General features: G+C 33.0%; 1 protein-coding gene across 1 annotated transcript in view; it reads right to left on the bottom strand.

The window, feature by feature from the left end:
* Positions 1–20417, bottom strand: part of LOC123718871 (laminin subunit alpha) — a 53203-nt gene extending 32786 nt beyond the window's left edge. Inside the window, exons 1-24 of the mRNA XM_045675817.1 lie at positions 20212–20417; positions 17950–18096; positions 16576–16703; positions 16083–16191; positions 15340–15510; positions 14746–14962; positions 13705–13914; positions 13289–13482; positions 13128–13203; positions 12824–12961; positions 12466–12577; positions 11996–12171; positions 11537–11713; positions 10920–11042; positions 10582–10740; positions 9756–10009; positions 8641–8777; positions 8245–8383; positions 7820–8008; positions 6896–7258; positions 6073–6225; positions 5215–5389; positions 3287–3447; positions 691–850 (exon numbers count right to left, since the gene is read on the bottom strand). Of these exons, the coding sequence (XP_045531773.1) occupies positions 691–850; positions 3287–3447; positions 5215–5389; positions 6073–6225; positions 6896–7258; positions 7820–8008; positions 8245–8383; positions 8641–8777; positions 9756–10009; positions 10582–10740; positions 10920–11042; positions 11537–11713; positions 11996–12171; positions 12466–12577; positions 12824–12961; positions 13128–13203; positions 13289–13482; positions 13705–13914; positions 14746–14962; positions 15340–15510; positions 16083–16191; positions 16576–16703; positions 17950–18096; positions 20212–20403 (4060 nt within the window). The 5' untranslated portion in view covers positions 20404–20417. The remainder of the gene's footprint in view (positions 1–690; positions 851–3286; positions 3448–5214; positions 5390–6072; positions 6226–6895; positions 7259–7819; positions 8009–8244; positions 8384–8640; positions 8778–9755; positions 10010–10581; positions 10741–10919; positions 11043–11536; positions 11714–11995; positions 12172–12465; positions 12578–12823; positions 12962–13127; positions 13204–13288; positions 13483–13704; positions 13915–14745; positions 14963–15339; positions 15511–16082; positions 16192–16575; positions 16704–17949; positions 18097–20211) is intronic.
* Positions 20418–21314: the final 897 nt, after the last annotated feature.

The raw sequence follows: 21314 nt of genomic DNA, 5'->3' as shown, positions 1-21314 counted from the left end.
ACCTAAGTTTTTAAAATAAAAAGGAATAAAGCAATGGCGTGCCTGACGCACGCCTTCGATTTTGGGTCTAAGGTAAGCTGTTTTCCTTCACCGTCACCGCGCACACATAGAAAGAAAGTCCAGTGGTGCACAGCTAGGATCGAATCTACGACTTCAGGGATGAAAGTCGCACGCAGAAGCCACTAGGCAACACTGCTCAACGTTTTAAAATTAAAATAAAAAAAATATCATCTAACTGTAAATCTAAACCACTTAAAAAACACACAAATCCATCTAGCTGTTTAGGAGATCCATTATAAACACACACACACACAGAACATTTATAAATGTAAAGATTTCGCAGCTATATTACATGTTTAAATCTTAAAAAATATTCAAGAGAAAAATAGTTTTTAAAATCACAATCGATACAAAAAATATAATCTAACTGTAAATCCAAACCACTCTCCAATCCAATTAAAAACAGAAATCGGTCAACATCGGGAAACACACATAGAAGATTTATAAATATATAAGATTTCGCTGCGCATGGTTTTTAATTTTCAATAAAAATAATATTTAAATTTCTGTTCTGAGCTAAAAACGGCTGACCTTCTTAAGTACAAAAAACTATAAAAAAAACAAGTTCTTAATAAATTAAATAAAGATTACAAGCCGATTAATTGTAGTGAAATAAGAGTTAAAACTTACCAGTTTGGTTTGAAGTAATGTAATAATGATTCATCGTACAGTTTGCAATGAATTCACGTGTATAATCAACCATATTGGCTTCTTTAAGCACACTGTCAACAAAATCTGATTTCGCCACGACTAGTACGTAGTCGAGCCATAATCCACTCTTTTCACCGCCCTTCAATAACAAAAACAAATATTTTTAAGATTCAAGGTAGCGAATAAATTTGGATGGGTTCCTTTTTACATAAAGGGACGAAATAAAATGTCGTAAATGCCGGGTAAACAGTCAATAACAGGTTTTTTTACACGATATTATATTTACATGTATACATCTGTAATTTACATAGGTTATTGCGCAAGTATTTTTCTCTTGGTACCCTTTTATTCATTTTCCCTTATTGCACAACAATTAAATAATATTAACAATATAAAATGCAATTTTAACAGACATTGTTGTCATTATAAGTACATGCACCGTAAATCTCTATTTTATTAGATTAGGGTTGTCTGAAAGAGGCCGTTCGTTGCACAATGTTTTATTGTCTTCAAGCTTATTGTTAATTCTTGTGCAATAAATTTATTTGAAAAAAGACCAGAAATGTTAAGGTGAAAAACTTGACGTGATGCTAATAGTAACATTAAAGATAAATTCTCAAATATGAGATTCAATAAGTTGAAAGACTGTCCGATTTCTAGGTTTCTAACTCAGAAAGCATTGTAATATAACAATACAACAATTTAGAAAGATATTGTTAATTAATTGTTTAATTATTACGATGTCAAACCATGCTCCAAATTGTATCTAATAGTGACATTACAATTTCATAAAAGTTATTATTCACCAATTTCTATAAGTACCAATTGAAATTACGTCGTTGTTGTTGTCTCTTGGTTTTTTTCTCTTTTGAATAATTCAATAAATGTAATGTAGGGCATCCTACATGCGCAGAAAGGATTATTAAAGCAAAATTTCGCGCTTCTTGTTTATACATTTGAAATTATTCAGTAATTTTTTTTTTATATATTTGAAGCATGTTTCAACAATCTTTTTGAGATATGCTTAACAGATATATTGCCTTTATTCGTTAATAACGTTGATAGACCAATATCTGACGAACAGATTAAAAAATATATTAAAAATTCGGAACGTCGTTTGCTTACTGTAAAACTTTTCTATGATTATTCCATTTTCAGCCTTTATTTTTTAAGGACAGCAGATAAGATATCTACCGTGATTCTCGGGAATTTTACCGAAGTTTATCTAGAATTTGACAGTAACTTAAATAAAGTGACAAAATGTGATTTCCATACTAACGTTAATGATATTTGTACTTTTTTCGAATAGCAGGATATTTTACGTTTTATCACTACATCATCATCATCACAGACATTATTATTCTTCATTAGTTAATATTTAAATACCGAAAACATTGGTTGAATAGATACTATACAATTGGTCTGCGATGGTTGCGGAGAACAAAGGTCTAGATAAAATAAAATTTATGAAAAATTTTGCGTAGTTATGTTTTTATCTTTACATTCGTTTTTCTTATTCTTTCTGTTTTGATAAGTTTATAAGATATTTGTTGTTTTTAATGTCCAGATTTTTTGAAATATTATTATCGTATTATAAACATGAGGTGAGGTAACAACGAGTGGTTGCCTGGAAGACGTCGCTCGAAAGCGATAAGTTGGTCTCCTTTTTATTTAATTATTTTAATTGTACTATATTTAGGTATACTTGCAACAAAGTGTTAATAAATAAATATAAATTAGGTATCGCACTTTTGAATTTCTTCACAATTATTTTAATTACGGTTGCCTGGAAGAGATCGCTTAGTAGTGACAAGGCGAAAATTACAAGTGAACGTGAAAAATTTATTAAAGAAACAGTTTGAAGAAAATTGGAAAGAGTTGTGAATTGAATTGGTAGGTATAAAGAGAACCAAAGAACATGTGCAGAGGCAAATGGTGGCTATTGTTGAGATGGCTTAGAATTTAGGTTTATTTTTTACTTATTAAAGAATATAATCATATAAAGTAATAAAATTTCAAGGTAACATTTTTTTATTTTACGTTTACTTTTTACCAGTATTATATTTAGTAGTGTATTTCAAACATAATTATTCCGCTATGCCTGAACAAAAAGTATATTTTATCAAAATTTTCTGTTAAAGTATGAAGTATACAATTTGATTACCTTTTAAAATAAAATAAATTAATGAACCTTGATATAAAATATGATTTAACTAGTTCATACTTAACACAAGAAGACTCAATTTAAAAAAAATATATATATAACAATGGAATTTTGAAACATTTTTGAACATTTTGAAAAGTAACTAATAAAATAACTTGACTTACGGCATAAGACATGTTTAATATAGTAATAGAAGGCCAGGAGACACTACTTAATCACTTTTGAAATACTAATTACAATACTCCTGCAGTCAACTCCTCTGCTGGAAATTCTCCAGTAAAGTGAATCCTAAGTCTTATATACCGTCTATAAACGGTCTGGAAACGTATGGCTATTGCGTCTTTAACAATTACAATAATAACAACGCCATTTGTTAATAAACAAAAAAATAAATGTCACCAAGCCACTAACCTTAAATTGTATCGTAAAGTTTTCATTAATTGGGAATTGCTTGCTTCCATCAGCTAATGTTAGTAAAGCTCTGCAACCAGAGTTAGAAGGGCAATGTTCAACTGGTACTGTGGCGTCGTAGTTTTGACCTTCAGTCGTCAATGATACATCGATTGCACTTTCTGTCAATATAAATAAATTATTTTTTGTAAAAGAAATTTAAAACATCTGACGTATATATGTATGTATATATAACTAGTCTGCCAAAAAACTGTTACATAAAAACTTTAATTATTTCAACTTTCTATTATTTTGAATTTGGAACACGTATATTATTTTATAAACTTCTTTCGGTTTTGCGCCATTTCACATATTTTATTCGTGTTAGTCATCGAATTACAACATGGAATAGGCTGTTAAAAATAGGATTGCAGAGTCATATTCCTGACCCTTCAAATGCTTGGTATCAGCCGTATGTTCGTATATCGTACTATCAACAAATACAACAAAACATCGTCTGTCGAAGACCAGAAATGATCGGGGAGGCTGCGTGCTGTCTGAACTATAAAGGCTGTTAATGCTGTTTTGGCCAGAATTCGTCGATTTGTTAGTTTGGAAGCCAAAAGTCTTACCGCGACTCTGTACCGTAATATAAAACAAGATCTGAAGTTCGATGTTCATCGCCGATATACAGGACATGACCTAAATCAATATTTACAATTAAAGAGAGTGGATCGCGATACGCAGCACAAAGCACGGAAATATCCTCTTTACCTATGAAACAATTTTCACCATTGAAGAACACTACAATGAGCAAAATGATAAAGTTTACGCTCGCTTAGTTCTAGAGAAGCTGCTCAAGTGGTCGGAATGGTACAACGTGGTCATCATCCTACGTAAGCGGTGGTTTGGTGGACCGTGTCTTATCAAGGAGTCAACATACTAAATTTTTGTGAAAAAAGAGTGGAAACTTCAGCCAAAGTGTATCAAGATACAGCCTTCGATCATGTTGTGAAACCTCTCAGCAATACTTTTTAAAAATATACCGTTGACTTTCCAGTAGGATTCTGCACCTGGTCACAAGTAACGAATCCAAGCCTGGCTTGAAACCAACGTTCCAGACCTCGACCCTTTAGACTTCTAATTATGGTCAGTTTTAGAGGGCATGGGTTGCTCTGAACGACACAGCGCAATGAATCTTTTAAAAAATCTTTGGAGCAAGCAGAGGTAAAATTTCCCTTGGAAACAGTGCGTAAATCCATAGAATCGTGGCCATCAGATCAAAGGCCAAAGGTGGCCATTTCAAATGGAATATTTTTTTTATTGCCGGGACTTTAATAAATATGTATGTATAAATTTAATGATAATATTACATTTAAAAAAATCAATGGCGCTAAAACCTTTTTAGGTCTGGGCCTCAGATTCTGTATCTGTTTCATGATCATTTGTTAAACAAATATGCAAGTAGGTGATCAGCCTTCTGTGCCTGACGCACGCCGTCGACTTTTTGGGTCTAAGACAAGCCGGTTTCCTCACGATATTTTCCATCACCTTTCGAGCTATGGTAAATGCGCACATAGAAAGAAAATCCATTGATGCACAGCCGGGGATCGAACCTACGACCTCAGGGATGAGAGTCGCATGCTGAAGCCACTAGGCCAACACTGCTCCTCCCTGCTGCTGATAATATTACATAACTTCATTTAAAAAATATGCATTTTACATTTGTAACAGAACTTATAGCTGGACTAGGTATATATATACACATGATATTGAGATGAATGATTGTCTTAGCAAGCTTAAAACAGACAACGAAATATTAGTAGTTTTTAAAAATCAACAGTACATAAATTTGAATTATTGATGATTTTTTAAGTTCATGGCTTTATTGTATGTATTAACGGTATTCTGAAAAAGTAAAGTTTTTATCGGTTGATTTGAATATGTACCTGGGTCAATTGGTTGATAATAGTGTACAACAAATATATAATCCCCTGGCTTCGGAACTTTAGATTCAATTTTGATGGGTTCTGATTGAGACGTCAAATAAACGACAGCGGTGGAGTTGTCAAGAATTTGTGGACGGGTTTCACGGTCGCCGCCCAGTCCAGACTCGATTTCAACCTTCAAATCAATTGCACATACAAACATTACAATAATTTGTGCTCTCTAAAAACCGACATTGAGATTAGATGTAAAACTCAATTCGTTTTCTTAGTTTAATCAAATTTTAAGTCATCCACTCATCATGCAATAATGAAAAATTGTCGTACAAAGATGAACTTTGGCAGGGGCTAGTAAACGTTCCCTAACAACGGATTTTGCATCAGGGTTATAGAACAGAGATCCAGAAACGAAACGAAACGAGTCCAGTAGGTCAAAATAAATTCTCTCGTTTCTGAACCTTAGCCTTAAATCTTTATTTTACTTTATAAATAGCAATTAATAATAATTTTACAGCTAGTATTTTTTAATCTCCTGGCGTCTAAATAACAATTCTTAATTACATTTAAACGAACGGTTACAATTTTATCTTGGGGTTATTTTTAACTCTTGTAAACTTCGTCTGCGTTCTTCTGCGACTTATTTACGTCAAGATCAGGCAGTGAAGCATACCACAAGAGCTGCTACAACTGAAATGCAGCAATTAGCTGATTTCTCGTTTCGGAGGCGAATTCACATTATGGGTCGCAGAACGAATAAAACATACTTAGACAGTTACATAAAAAAATAAAATTAGTATTGCAGTGTATTTAAATTTAATTATGGTTCACATGACCCGATATAAAAAGAAAAATGAAAGGTACCTTTTTAGAGTCAACGGCAGCAGAGAATACAGCAGGAACGCATTTCCCTTCGCGTCTTAGACAATATGGGCGTGGGGTTATGTAGTCTAAGTGCCACTCAGCCTCTGGTATGGCAACTATTGACTTAATACCCGCTAACGTACCAATATCACCCTAAAATTATTCCATATTATCACAAAATATATATACTTGAATAAACATAATCTCTAAAGGATTTACATGACGGAATTTTTCATAAGACACAAATAATACTTACATATTCAAACATAATTAAATTCTAAATCGAAATTCACTACATTGGTCCGTCGATTTACATTACGATTTTTTTCAAAAGTAATTCAGACTAAATTAAGCATTAAGCCTAGACTATTAAAAAAAACAATGGCGCTACAATCTTTTTAGGTCTGGGCTTCAGATTTCTGTATCTGTTTCATGATCATTTGTTATATAGGCAAGTATTAGAGAAGAAGGCGGATTAACCTTCTGTGCCTGACGCCGTCGACATTTTGGGTCTAAGGCAAGCCGGTTTCCTCACGATGTTTTCCTTTACCATTCGAGCGAATGTTAAATGGGCACATAGAAAGAAAATCCATTGGTTCACAGCCGGGGATCGAACCTACGACCTCAGGGATGAGAGTCGCACGCTGAAGCCACTAGGCCAACACTTCTCTAAAACTCGAATATATCCTCATTCAATATACGTTATTTTAACAAATGAAACATTTAATCTTTAGGGCTTTTGACCCCAAGAGTGAGCGACACATATGTACTTTTAAAATCCACGGCATAGACGAAGGATAGAATAAATTAACAAAATACTCACATCTATGTACACAACATTATTAGCATCTTGAACATTAAACACATAGATCTTCGAGAGATCATCCAAAATAACCTGCCTACAGGGTGATGTGAATGGACAATCATTTAAATTGGCTAAGGCGTATGACTCCTGACCATCTCCAGACTTGAATTTTATGGCCACTATTCCCTTTGGAGAGAAATTGTAGGAGTCGTCGTTCGATTGTGAGATAGTTGTCAACGCGGTTTTGTTTACTGGTGTGACGTATTCGATTATTAGGATGTAAGGACCACTTGGGTCTATCTTGAGATTGAATTGAAGCTCGCTCTGAGCATCGTTCAATAGCGGTATATCATTTGGTCCAGCGCTGTACTCTTTTAGTTGCTGTAAAGGGATTATAATGATAATGTGGGCCAATTGAAAAGTTGATTTCTATCTTTATATACATTACATGCCTAGAATAGTTAGAAACGACTTAGGTATACAATGCCGGCACTAAGTCTTAAAAAATAAAATAAATCAATGGCGCTACAATCTTTTTAGGGCGCTACAACCTCAGATCTATTTCATGATCATTTGTAAATTGAATAGGCAAGTAGGTGGTCATCCTTGTGTGCCTTACATGCTGTCAACTTTTTGGGTCTAAGGCAAGTCGATTTCCTCACGATGTTTTCCTTCACGCGCACATGGAAAGAAAATCCATTGGTGCACAGCCGGGGATCAAACCTACGACCTCAGGGATGAGCGTCACACGCTGAAGTAGTGGCCAACACTGTTCTAGACACTAAGTCTTACTATCAAAAAATCTTTGATATGAAATTGGTAAATCAAAATTTAATTCAAATAAATCAATACAATTAAAAAAATACTATGACACCGTTACGTTTATATAAAACGACAAACAATTATAATGAAATGAAAGGCTAGATATAAAATTTCACTTACATCAAGGTCATTGATATATTCATTTACTGGTGTCACCAATGTTGTAACGTCAGCAGTGGGTCTCCCACCAAGGCTGGGGTAGGCAAAGTGTCTGCACAGTTTCTTGTCTCCAATAATACAGGGCTTATCAACTACTTTAACTAGAACTGTCGCTTCGTAATAAGCTTCAGGAACGAGGACAAAGTAATCCTGGAAAAGAAATCTTATTAATACTATTCTATGGTATCCTTGCCGAAGACAGGGAAGAGTGAAGAAAACTAGAAATGAAGAGGGCGTCGGAAGAAGAAGCGTGTTTTGCTTTGCTTGTCCGTCTTAGCAATATAACTCAATGTACAGAAGATGCGAGAATCAAATTCAGTGAATACAAACTAATGTTTTTGTTTCAATCGAATTATAACATCCAAATGCATATGAAAATTACTCACAATCATAATCTCCTTTGTAGTTTTAATAGTGACAGTCCAGTTTCCTGCGTTCATTACGAATGGGGCCGGAGCGTTTCCTTTCTCCAATTGTACGGTCATAAGTTGCGGTTGAGTTGTTGGCCGTAGATATACATTAAACCTGTGAATATATTATTCGTATTTTAAATTATATGGAACACAGATTATACAATGGTTTCATTATGTGCATCTTATATCAGTCTTCCGGCTACCTAAGGCGCTTATAGGAATATATATTGGATACCATTATTTTGTATTCCAGAGTAAACTGTATAAAGCGACTGCAGTAATATGAAAAAAAAATTGTTTTCGTATTCTTACATTGTTTAAGTTAAGACATATATTTTTAGTACTAAAAATATTAATAATTGATAGTACCTCTGCTGCGTGTCCACCACACTTTCCGGTGTTATAATAATAGTGGCTGTGACGGGATCCCGTAGAGGATTCGCGTATTTTAGCACTATACGGTAAAGCGAGGACTTGTCAATATGGGCTACGGTAATAACTTCATTCTGTAACAAAATCATTAGATAAAAAGCTGTTTTTGCGTTGAATAAGACCTATATTTATGACAAAATTCATGGCAAGCAATAAAAAGCAATAACACACGGAAGCTGGAAAACCACATCATAAAAACAGCTGGTTCCAACTGAATTCAAGTAGCCCAATCTAGAGAGGACTGGCTATCTTTGGAGGAGGCCTTCACCTACAGAAGAGTTCTAACAGAATGAAGAATAATAGTTTAATAGTAAGGTTAAGGAAAAACTAACACACGTAAATTTAGGATACAAACTTAATTACTAACAAAGCTAATAATTGTATGTAAGTAAACTAACTTAATCTAACTTCTTGTTTTATAAGTAAGAATAAAAAGGCTTTTTAGGCTTTTAATTTTTATTATAACACACGAATAGAATACCAACAAAGTGAGAGCTACACTAATACACATTTCCTTTTTGTATCTCTGTTCGAACATGGGGAATAGAGATACAAAAGTGTTTACTTTAGTATAATATATCAAACTAACTATTTATCAATTATACTATTTTTTATGTCATTAAGGAAACTTTTTGAAGTTTGTAAAATAAAGTTTAGTAGAAGTTGTATATCTACTTATCTATGTAAATTTGTACATACGTGGATTATATATGAGGGAGAATGTATAATCCATAGGAAACTACATTCTCCCTCATATATAATCCATGACAGGGACAGACCGAGGATTTTGCTTCGAGAAAAGAAGAAAGCTGCTCAAGAATTTTATATTATTATTATTGCAGAAAGCACGACCTCAACAAAACATGACCTGCGGATTTTTCATTGCTGACATCATCAATTTTAGTTTCTAGCAATAATGGAAAGTCAAATACTAGTACTTGTAGTTACTAGTATTAACAGTCTTGGTCATTGGCTTAAACATTGACAGTAACGCCATTGCTCTTATCTAAGATTATTTTATAATATTGTTTTTTTAAATGAAAAAATATTACCTGTAACAATGAGAAAACAACGTATCCCTTCCACGAGTAGCCCGGAAAGACATCTTCCGAGTTCCTATATCTTACTGGCCCGGATTGAGTGAGCCCTTCCTCTATTTCGTATTGGAATTGATGCAATGTTGGGAAATAGTGAGCTCTAATTGGACGGTCACAACGTCTGCCCTCTACGCGAGAGTGGCAACGACACTGCCCAGTGGTTTTGTCACAGTTGTTATCAATCGAACCACCGATGTCGCAGTCGCAAGCTATTAGAAAATATCAAAGAATATAAATATATGTGTATGTCAGATAATCTATACAATTATAATTATTGTCTAGTTATAAACTAGTTGTACTAGCCAAGGCTGTTCATTTTTCTCACTTAGGCTTTCTTAGTATAAGCGTTGCGATCCTAAATCGTCGGGGGTTACGGCACTTTACTGGCACTCTCTTCAACGTTTACATTAGATTCATTTAGCATTGGTCATTTGAATTATCTTTGAATTATTTCGTATATATTCTATTTTGTACGTGATTGGTTATTATATAAAAATAATATCCTCTATTATTTAAAGCACCCCAATGACCCAGTAACCGTACATTTAGAAAACATTATGGACAAATGTTTGTTATACAAAGTATATTTTAGTATTGTATCTCTTAAGTTAAAAATAACTTTCATACTTATAATATATGTTTTTTTAATAGCATGATTTTCTGCTTAAGTTGTCCAATCCATTCCATTAGTGTAAATTTTTAGATATTAAAATACTAATTTACTGTCCAAAATATGACATTAATAAAAATCACAATTTAACGACGAGCATGAAGGACTTACCAGTGCATCCGAAGAGATCATGTGTCTGTAGGCTGTAAAATCCATCCTGGCATACGTCACATTGTCGGTCGCCAACGTGCATTTTACAAGTACACTGCCCACTACGAGTGTTGCAAGCGCCCAAACCACCCAATGTACCGGCCAAATTACAGTCGCATTCTAAAATTATTAAAAGGAATGTCAAAAATATTCCAAGTTGGTATATGGTATATAAGAAGACTTGCCAGCTGAGAAAATTTGGTGTTTCATAAAATTCGTAACAAGAAAACTAGACGGAAACCCAAAAACATCTTAGATCGTTTTGTCATGTGTCTGTGTGACTTAGCGTACTCAAATACCTTCACATCCATACGGATTATATTCTTGGAGATTCCAGAAAAGATCTTTACAATCGTTACAAATTCGTCCTTGTACACGGTCCTTGCATTGGCATAACTCTCCCGCGGGGACTGAACCACAACCTATAAAAAATTCGTCAGTCAAAATATATAGATACAAACTGTAATTTAAATAATGTCTATGGCTATGTAGGCTTAATATAATAACCAAATGATTTCTAACAAGATATAGTTACATCAAAAAATTTCAGTAATTAGAAATTTGTCTTTTGTTAACATAACTTTTACACATTGAATGAAAACACTTTTTTAACCGGATTAAAGCTGTTTGTATTATTGTAAACTTATAATTATTTACATAATTTTAAATTTATTCTTTTTTCGTCTTTTCGCGTGCTTTACAGCGTGCGTACGGTGACAGTCTTCGTGACTGACAATAAAAAATAAAATTATGTAAATAATTATAAGTTTATAATAATATAAAAAGGTTTAATCTGATTAAAAAGGTGTTTTCTTTCAATTAGACATTTTCTTACAAATTATGAAGTACCAAAAAATATATTAATTTCGTTAGTGATAATGATAAAAGCTCTATATTTTACTCTGTGCGTACGTACCGGAAAATGAAGCAATGACTCCTCTAGGATCGCAATTGCATTCTTCGCAAGCTGGGTAGTTGTAGAATTGCTCTTTACATTTATCACATTTCGTGCCGTCGAAGTTGGATTTGCAATGACACTGGCCGTTGTCGTCACACGTTGAACCAATCATTCCGGATTCATCACAATTGCAGGCTGGAAATATTATATTTCAAAAAAAAATCTGTGAGCCATACAGCAATGCCATGAATTCAGTGGCCAGCATCGAAATTATATGAAGTAAAATATAAAAATTTAGCCTAAGGTAATACTGTGAATACTATGAGTATACTCTCTTATTACTAGTAGTAGTGGTACTTCTCTATTTGCACAAAGTTATCCTTTCCAAAGGTTTGCAATAGCTTATCATTTATATTTTTGAAAATAGCCAAATAGTTGAAATTAACTTTTTAATTAGTAAATCAAATATTAACTTACGGAGACATTCCGGGTATTTGTAGTATCCAGGTGAGCATTGTTCGCATTGTTTTCCTCCAAAGTTGACAAGACAGTTGCATTTTCCGTCCGCCGAACAGCTGGTTGAAGTAGATCCGGTGGGCGAACAGTTACAAGGAACGCATGACCGCTCGCGACCTTTAACTTCCATGTAGAACCTTGAGAGAAAGCGGAATTTTATGTCAATGTGATAAAAAGGTCGCGTATCTTAGAACTGTGTTCACTTCATTGCCGTTTGTTTTACCATTTGGGCAGGTTTAATTATATAAATAATTAATAAAGCAGTTCAACGATTTTATACATCTGGGAAATCTTTATAAATATATTTTAAGGGGTTCTGCTCTTGGGATATACTTTTATTTCTGCTTAATGAAGTTTGAAATGAAAACCCAGACGTTTATGTAATAAAATACATTTAACTTATTCATATACTTTTGATAACACAATCTTACCCGGACAAACATTGGTCGCAACGAGCACCCCCAAAACCAACTTTGCAGATACATTGACCAGTTACGTCGTCACATATATTAGGTTGAGTCCCACTTGTGTCACAATTGCAATCTAAAAATAATAGAAGCATTAGAATTTGTTGGGAATTAATCTTAATCGAAAAGTCAACAATTTGAAGTTGTTAATGAGATTTTGTACTTTTTTAAAAAACTGAGATAATGTTTGGGAAAGCTTCATATACTGTCTCAACAGACACTGTCTTATAATTGTTAACTAACAAACTGAAACTACTTTTTCCCCTTGTCACAAAATTTGAATACTGAAAACAATGTCTATAAATTAAAGGATTATACTCACGTTTACATGTTGGATAGTTGTAATAGCCAGCTTCACATTGGTTGCAAGTTCGTCCACTATATTTGCTTTTACATGTACAGTTACCTGAGTTCTTGTCACACACTTGTGAGACTGATCCAACAGTGTTACATTCACAGTCTGAAAAAAAGAATAATAAAAACTAGATTGTCTAAAATGTGAAATTTTCCTCATTTAGTAAAATTGATTCTAATATATTATGATAATATTAAGATAAGACAACTGTTTTTAGTAACAATTGTCTATATTTTCAAGTTGGAGTAGGTACATACAAACTGCTACTTACTTTTACATTCTGGTGAGTAATATCCATCAGCGCAAATCTCACAAGATTGGCCAGCATAATTATATTTGCACGGGCACTGTAAAAATTAAAAAGAAACTTAATTTACTATAACAACTGTATTATGGTGTACCAGATTATGTAAATTAATAATTTGAACTTACCACTCCATCTGTAGGAGTACAATGCTGTCCCTCTGTTCCATTTAAGTTGCAAGTGCATGGCTTGCAATTGGGATAGTCAAAGTACCCATATGCACAGGAGTCACAATTAGGAGGGTTAAACTCGCGTCTACATTCACAACGACCTGTTTCCTCCTCACAGTTACCAGTAGAATAGTGGAGGTCGCAGTTACAAGCTACAAATAAAAGGAGATTTATTTTTACTTCTGATAGTTGAAGAGGATAATCTCTAATTTATTATCCCTAGTATTTATTCCAATAACAACAAGTCCTGCACTAATAATGGAGTTTCTGTTTCCAAACATAACAGCACATAGCATCAGTATAATTATACTTCTTAAGGAAAGTTATAATAATCATCTACCTTGAGACCCATACTTATTTTAAATATAACTTACGTTGGCACACATCAATTTCATCCCACTTTTTCCCATAGGGGCGATAGAATGTAGGTTGGCATTTGTTGCAGTTGATGCCTTCCGTATTATGCTGACAGTTCTTACAAGCTCCTCCACCTTCATACCGGCCATGGATATCAAGTGATAATCTTTTTTCATCAATTGCAGGGTCATATTCACATTCCGTAGTGTGATTGTGGCAATTACAAGCTGATTAACAAATAAAATAATATTATTACGTTTAAAGAAAACACTCTTTCAACGGATATAAGTTATGTATTATTATAAACTTATATTTATTTTACATAATTTAAAAAAAAAAAACTTCCCGACGTTTTATAAGTTTATAATAATACATAAATTCAACTCGCTAAAAGAGGGTTTTCTTTAAATGTGTAAAAGTTATTTGAATAAAAGACAATACTAATATTATTACGGTTTTTGTATTGTAGTGTATACACTTAAAATTTTCAGTTGTCTTCATAATAATATCAGGTTAATATGAGAAGATATATAAACTTCACAAGATTATCTGACTTCAGGTTTAAGTTCTTATCTAAAAGCAATAAGGAGTTTTACACAAACTAAGTATTATCTAAAGCATTTATAAGTTTTAATCATAGAAATAAGTTTTCTATTATTCAAGATTATAAACACTTGTTACAAAAGAAATATGTTACTAACCATGATATTTTAATTTAATATTATGGCAATAGTTTTAGGTTTATGCCAGTAGAATTTATATTTCCTAATTCCTACAATCATTTATGAATTAAAAATCGTCTATTAAATATATTGTTTATATTGTAGTCATAATAAATAGTAAACATCAATTTTTTGACAATTATCTAACGAAGAGCCCACAGACTATTAAGGCAACGGTCCTTCGCCGTGTTTAACGCCGCGCGCTTGTTAAAATTGATATAAAAGAAGAAGATGGTAAAATTTGTATAATAAAACAGTGTAAGTGCAAAGATATGGAATTTATAAGGCATCTTGTTACAGACATATTATTATGTCTATTGTTATTTAAAGTCTTACGTTCACAAGAAAATCGGTCCCAATTCTGTGATATACGCCACTTCTTCTGCTCAAAACCGGGACAGCAGGCAGCACACTGGGGACCGCAAGTGTTGTGTTGACAACGACACACCAAAATACTTGCATCACTTTCTGGATCAGCTGGGTCACAAGTATCTGCATGTCCGTTGCACATGCAGCGACCACCGATACTGATGTCTTTTATACTGTAGAAGTACTGTAAAAAAAATCATTTTAATTCGAGTAAAATGTACAACTATATTAAAATTATAATGAGAGTAATCAGCATGTATCAACTACCTGTATTATATTTATGCCATAAGTAGTTAAACTTAATAGTTTTCTATGTACTTCAAAGTACTTACATCTGTTTGTCAGAAATAATATAAAATATTTATAATTGCTTATTATGGACACGACCTAAGTCAGTATTTGTTTAACTTCCTAGTTGGCTTTTTCCATTTCAATTTGTACTCTCTTTAATTTGAAATAACTTCTTTATTGTCTATGAGTGAAGTTTGCAATGTACAAATATGTCATATTATTATACAAGCTATATCTATATTACAGTATTGAGTATATAAAAATTCTTACTCGTCTTGTAACAGTGGGATCTTGTCGTGCCACGGACATAAGGTGGCCCAGTAAGTTCTTCGTTCTCAGCAGACGAAGTCTTACGTTTGTCGCACGGGTCCATTCTTGTAATACTGATGAGTTAAAGTACTTGTTTGCCGATGGACGGTAGTTTAGCAGTGAGATGGGGATCTGAAATCACATACTGTATCATTAAAACCACCAAGAGGTACCACGACGCGCGCGATGTTTTGGTTTATCCTAAGAGCAGGGGAGGGTTTAAATATATATCCAAGGGTGCAGAGATACACCACTACTTGCCTACTAGTGGCAGTATTTTATTCTTATCTTTTCTATGCACATTTTATTTTATTTTACGTGCAGCAATTAGCGCTTTTGTTGTATAACGTACCTCAACCTCATATACTTAAAAATAATAACATTAATTTCAGTGGCGCTTTAATCCTAGGCCGCAGTTTGTATCATTTTCTTTGAGATTTTTATACACAAATATCTTGTCAGCCTTCTATGCTGGAGATTTGAGAGTTTTATGACATGCCGGAGTAATTCACCGTAGAAGCAAGTGTTATTGCGGCCTCAGGGGTTATAGTCGCATGCTAGAGGGCAGCTAGGCCAACAGGTGTTTTTATAGTTAAAGAGTAGCTTGCTTTATTCATTTCCAAAGTCAAAAGTAATAAGAAAAAAACCAATAGTAAAATTATAGAGGCATATGAGGTTTCTAGAATGTAGAGTTTTTTACTTACTTCTCCGCCTTCCAATGGGACAATCTTCGAGTACTCGGTGCTACATATTACTGAGTCGTCGTTTGTGATAGGTTGCAGACTTGTTTTTCCGAAGTATCTTTCACAGTCTCTAAGTAAATTAATGTCTATTAATATTGCAGGTTCACTGTTTGATAAAATGTAGATGACCAGCACCTTATGCCTTTCATAATTTCTTTACGACAAATAAGCAATTTTGTTATTATTAAAAAATTTAATCAGAAATAACTTTATATCTATACTTTTTATCTAAATTTTATATCTATATTTGTTGCGTTGTTTACCCATACATACACTCTATCACCCAACACACCCAAATTAGTTAACTACACTTATTTAAATGTATATTATCTATTTTGTTTCTTTTTTCCTAAGTTTCTTAGATTGTGTATGTCATCTGTAGCTCTATTTTTAGTATAATTTGCTGTAGGAGAACAAAATAAATATTTTTTTTTTTATGAATAAGTTTACTTACTGAGGAGAATCAGAAAAATATTGCCAAGGCTTGAATGTCTTTCCATAGTCCGTAGACTTTTCCAGCGCCCATAGACCCGGTCTTGGTGAATTCCCCATTCGGACAAACACATACGCCACGTGGAATTCCTGCAAAACAATGCATCTTAAAACATATTTCGTAATATAGGCCGACTAACAAACATGTCGATTATATTTTAGAACCTCGTTGAAAGAAAATTCTGTGGCATAATAGCATCGCTAGCATAGCACAACAAGTAATTCTGTACAATACGAATGTTATAGGAAAAAAAACTTGTGCAACTTTAAAACATATACTTATGTAAAATGTCGTTTACAATAATATAGGTATAATATTACCAAATATACCATTTCAAGTACCATGCCAATATATTTGTAGGTAAATAAAGTAATTATATTATGGTCTCCTTCGCTAATGTTCGCGGAATGAGTTAGCTAATCTGTTTATATTATAAGGCAAACGGGTGACGATAGTGTCATGACCAAACAAAGCATAGTGTTCAAAATGTATTAATTTCTGAATGAAACTATTCTCGGCGTCGCTCAGCAACAAATTAAATTTTCGCAGTAGCAGATTCGCATTTTAGCATCGTGGTCACCTAGTCTATTATTATTTATTGAAAACCTTTCATTGAAGGAGTAGAAATCAAATTATAAGCTAACCTTTATTTTATTTGAGATCGCAGAGCTTGTAAGTACATTGCTCCTGAATAGCTTACTAAAGTTTGGAACTTAAGAAAGCCACGATCCCCCATCGCTTTTATCTTTTATATAATTATTTAGTACAAGTAAATATTACTTTACATAGGAATTGAAGTCAAAGTCTAAGACATCATTCCTAATAATTACAAAAACGTCCATATTAAATTATAAATATTTTATACAAATATCGTATATATATAAAACTCTACAATTACACAACAGCGATGTCATCTCGGGTCAATGCACTTTCAGCAGTACATCTATTAGGACTATTTTAGGAGGCAAATGTCCCGGATTACTACAGAGTACTATCGTTCTTGGTAGTGATGCATCATAGTTATTTTCTATAAAATTTAACATTTAGTAATCATAAATCCTGAGAAATCAAATCAAATAGTACCTTTTTTTAACCTTTAGTAGTTTACTACCTTAATTTTTGCCATAATATGAATGTAAGAATAAGATATACTATATCTTTTTAAATATTATAAATATTTAAAAACCACAGTCATAGTTTTCTTTCACGTCAGGTCAGTTCGGAGGTCCTTGTCAAACGCATTCTTGGTTAACAATGTGCCTAGCATACCAATACCCCTATGATATAATCATATGGGTATGATGAAATTGTTTAAATCTTATACAATTTTAGTACCTGGCCCAGATCAATGGTGAGATTGACTTCGTTGTATTTCATGCCTCTCGATAGCGGAGGACTTTGCCACCATGTTTCCATACCGTCGACTGCAAATTCTGGCGGATGTTTCTTAGCTTCGTTTGTTGAGTCACATATGTCGCAAACCTGTAATATATTTCATGGATTATCGAAATATTTCCACACATTGTATATAAACACACATAAGCTTAGTCGTAATACGAGGTGTATAGCCCGGAGGGCCTGGGTTCATGAATGATCATTAATTTTTCTTAAAAAATGTCAGTGAAACGGGCAGAATTGTGTATGCCATCACGTGCACGATATTTTTTCTCTAATTTATTCTTATTAATATGTAGTTTAAAAATTAGACTATTTTTCACGATACATAAGTGTAAAAATATGCTTTGTTGGTTGTTTGTTGTATTTGAGTCTCCTTAGATTAGCATTACTTGAAGTGGGCAATACAATTCTACGACAAGAATTAACTATCAATGAGATAGTGTATCAAATGATTCATTCGAAACCCAACAGTTCCGTTCATTCATACAATATATTTCTCTTTCTTTTGGAAACACACAAAACGCTGTATCTACAAAAAACAAAAAGATTCATTGTGCCGCTTTAGGATAAAACAAAAGCGATTCAAAGACGAGATAACCATTTGGCCACCACATGTCCATAAAAACCGGGGAGTTTCGCCGACCTTTGCCGAAGCTAAATTGAGTTTTTAAATTGCTTGCTTTTAATTTGTGTTGTATGCCATTGAGAATCATGTTACGTCGTGTATACGGTTTCATATGAATTGCTGTAAAAGCATTCCACAGTAAATAAAGTTGAAAACTAATTATCGTCTCCTCTCTCTCTTTTACATAGAATCGTGTAATAATAAATACCTACTAAATCTCACAGTATATTATATTTTTCTATAGCAGAGCGTGGTCAACATGGGTCAGTAACATGTTATCGAGTAACTACTTACAACATAAGTTATCTCTTGCCCAGTTCATAGATAAAATTTCAGCATTTTGTGGTAGTAGTTAGTTTTATTAGTTTAATTTTAATTTTAAGAATTGTAATTAAAAATATTCAAATTAAAAGATACACAAATTACTATCGCTACTTTACTTGATTTTTTTCTAAGCAAGATGAAAGCTAACAGACGTAAAATAGAGAAAACCCAATAAATTCCTTTTTTACAAAAAATATAATCGACTGCAATGATCATAAAAAATCAGGCGGTATTACAAACTTAAGCTATAAAGAAATCGGTTAAAAAGACAATCAACTATGCAATTGTTTTACTGGGGAATAATGTAGCTTTTTATTGGAAATACTTTTCATCTCATTAGAGAATATTGCAAAACAAACTTTGCAGTATTAGAATACATTGTTTGGACTAGTATAACGTAACAACTAAGCACTTGGAAGCTATTATCAAATTACACACTTCCAAATTTGATAAGAAAAGTGTAACGGTATGGAGATGAATAACCTTTGACCTGACAATCTTGAATTAAATTTAAATATTAGATATGAGGTTTACTTTACATGCTAGCTAATGGAATTTACAATATTCTTAACCTACATATTAACAATAATAGTTATAAATTTTAAATAGAAAAAAATAACAACTTTAAAAACGAAAATTCACCTCCGCTAAACAATTTCACAATTATATTTATCTAGACACCTGAGTGATATTCGCGTAAATAAAAGTAACAACGATAAACTCGCTGAGGAGGCATTTATTAAGAGTCAGTTTACGTAAATCATCTAAAGAATTTTTGTATTGTAATCGGGCTATTAAATTATGTTTTATCAATGGGACGGCAGGACAACAGGACGTACAAGATAAGACTATCAGCCTCCTCCTTATCTATTGTGTGTGCTATATAAAATTTTGAAACAGACCTTATGACAGCCAAATTTTAAAGTGAAGAAACACTTTACTATATTTAAAATATATAGTGATCATGATCGTCAAGGATTGATATAAACCTTGAATTTTAATAAGACTTCATTCCAGACTTAAGCGAACATTAAGACCGAGCTTGTTTAAAGGGGTTTTACCGCATAGAGCCTACACTACTTTGAGTGTATCTATATTTTACTCCTGAGTCATAACATAAAGCGCATCTAACGATAACAGAAAATAAATTTATATTGTAGTGATATATAGTACAGCTACATCATGCATTTTTAAGAAAATATTGATTGATAACAGAAACTGTCTAACTAAATATGAATGAAAATATTAACCTGTCCTTGAATAACGTGTTCATCGTGATCAGCGTTGGCGCCGGCGAGTTTGCAGTAAAGTTCGGGACCTTCATCTCCACAGGTCGCTGTTGCAGTTATCTTTTTTCCAAGCGCTAAGTTAAAGTACGGGGGTGTTAAAATTTCTGCGCGCGCGACGCTGCACAATAAGAGAAGCGCGATCACACGCGCCATGTTGCGCGAACGCCGTCCCGCCGCTGAATGTCGAGGTATTAGCGCTGCGGGCTTTGAGAGGGGTGGCGAGTGGCCACTAGCGAGATTATTTTTTATCGAATTCAGGGACTATTATAATTTTAGGACAGGATCGGGACTCGCTTATAATTATGTTAGACATTGGGAAGGCGATTTTAATCTGGTTTCGGCATGTTGATACTGTTAACAAAATGATACATTATTTTGTTTGACGAGTTTTAAGACGATTTAGGAAAATAAAAAGGTTATTGGACTAATTTTAATGTGTTACTAATTTTAATGTGCAGTTGCATATTTTTTTGGCACTCCTATTTTTATTATAATTTGTAAAAAATTGGAAAATTAAGTTTGTAGTTTCTGCTATTTTTAATAAATGTATAATAATTTTATATATTTACCAACTTTGGTTAGTTTTGGTAACTACCAACTAGGTTAGTTGGTTTTGAGGCCAAAAAAGAAAAACTTCTTTTTAAATTTTATTTAATATGACGTAATTGATACATATTTGTAATACTAAAATAAATACAACAAAATATATTTGAGTCGTGGATTCTCAATATAATAAAAGATCAGAAAATCAGAATTTGTAAATAACTAAAAAGTAATTCAATATATGAAGTCAGTTAAAAAGCTTACTTTCGTGTCTATAGCTTAGTATATTTGCGGAAACATAATTTCATACACAAACTCATACGAGAAAGTATTATGTGATATCTCATGGTTGCTAAACAAGCTGATTTCAATATGATAGATATAGAATACATTTAGATACTCTTATTAGCGTATTATTAAACGCTATAATACGAGATTTCATCGCTTTTGGAGTGAATAGACATTATAAATCGTCGTATTTCGCCTATAACTGAATTTCCTATATACTTATAATATACATT

The sequence above is a fragment of the Pieris brassicae genome, chromosome Z, assembly GCF_905147105.1.
Source record: "Pieris brassicae chromosome Z, ilPieBrab1.1, whole genome shotgun sequence".
Classification (NCBI taxonomy): Eukaryota; Metazoa; Arthropoda; class Insecta; order Lepidoptera; family Pieridae; genus Pieris; species Pieris brassicae.
This window is presented reverse-complemented; position numbering and strand designations above follow the sequence as displayed.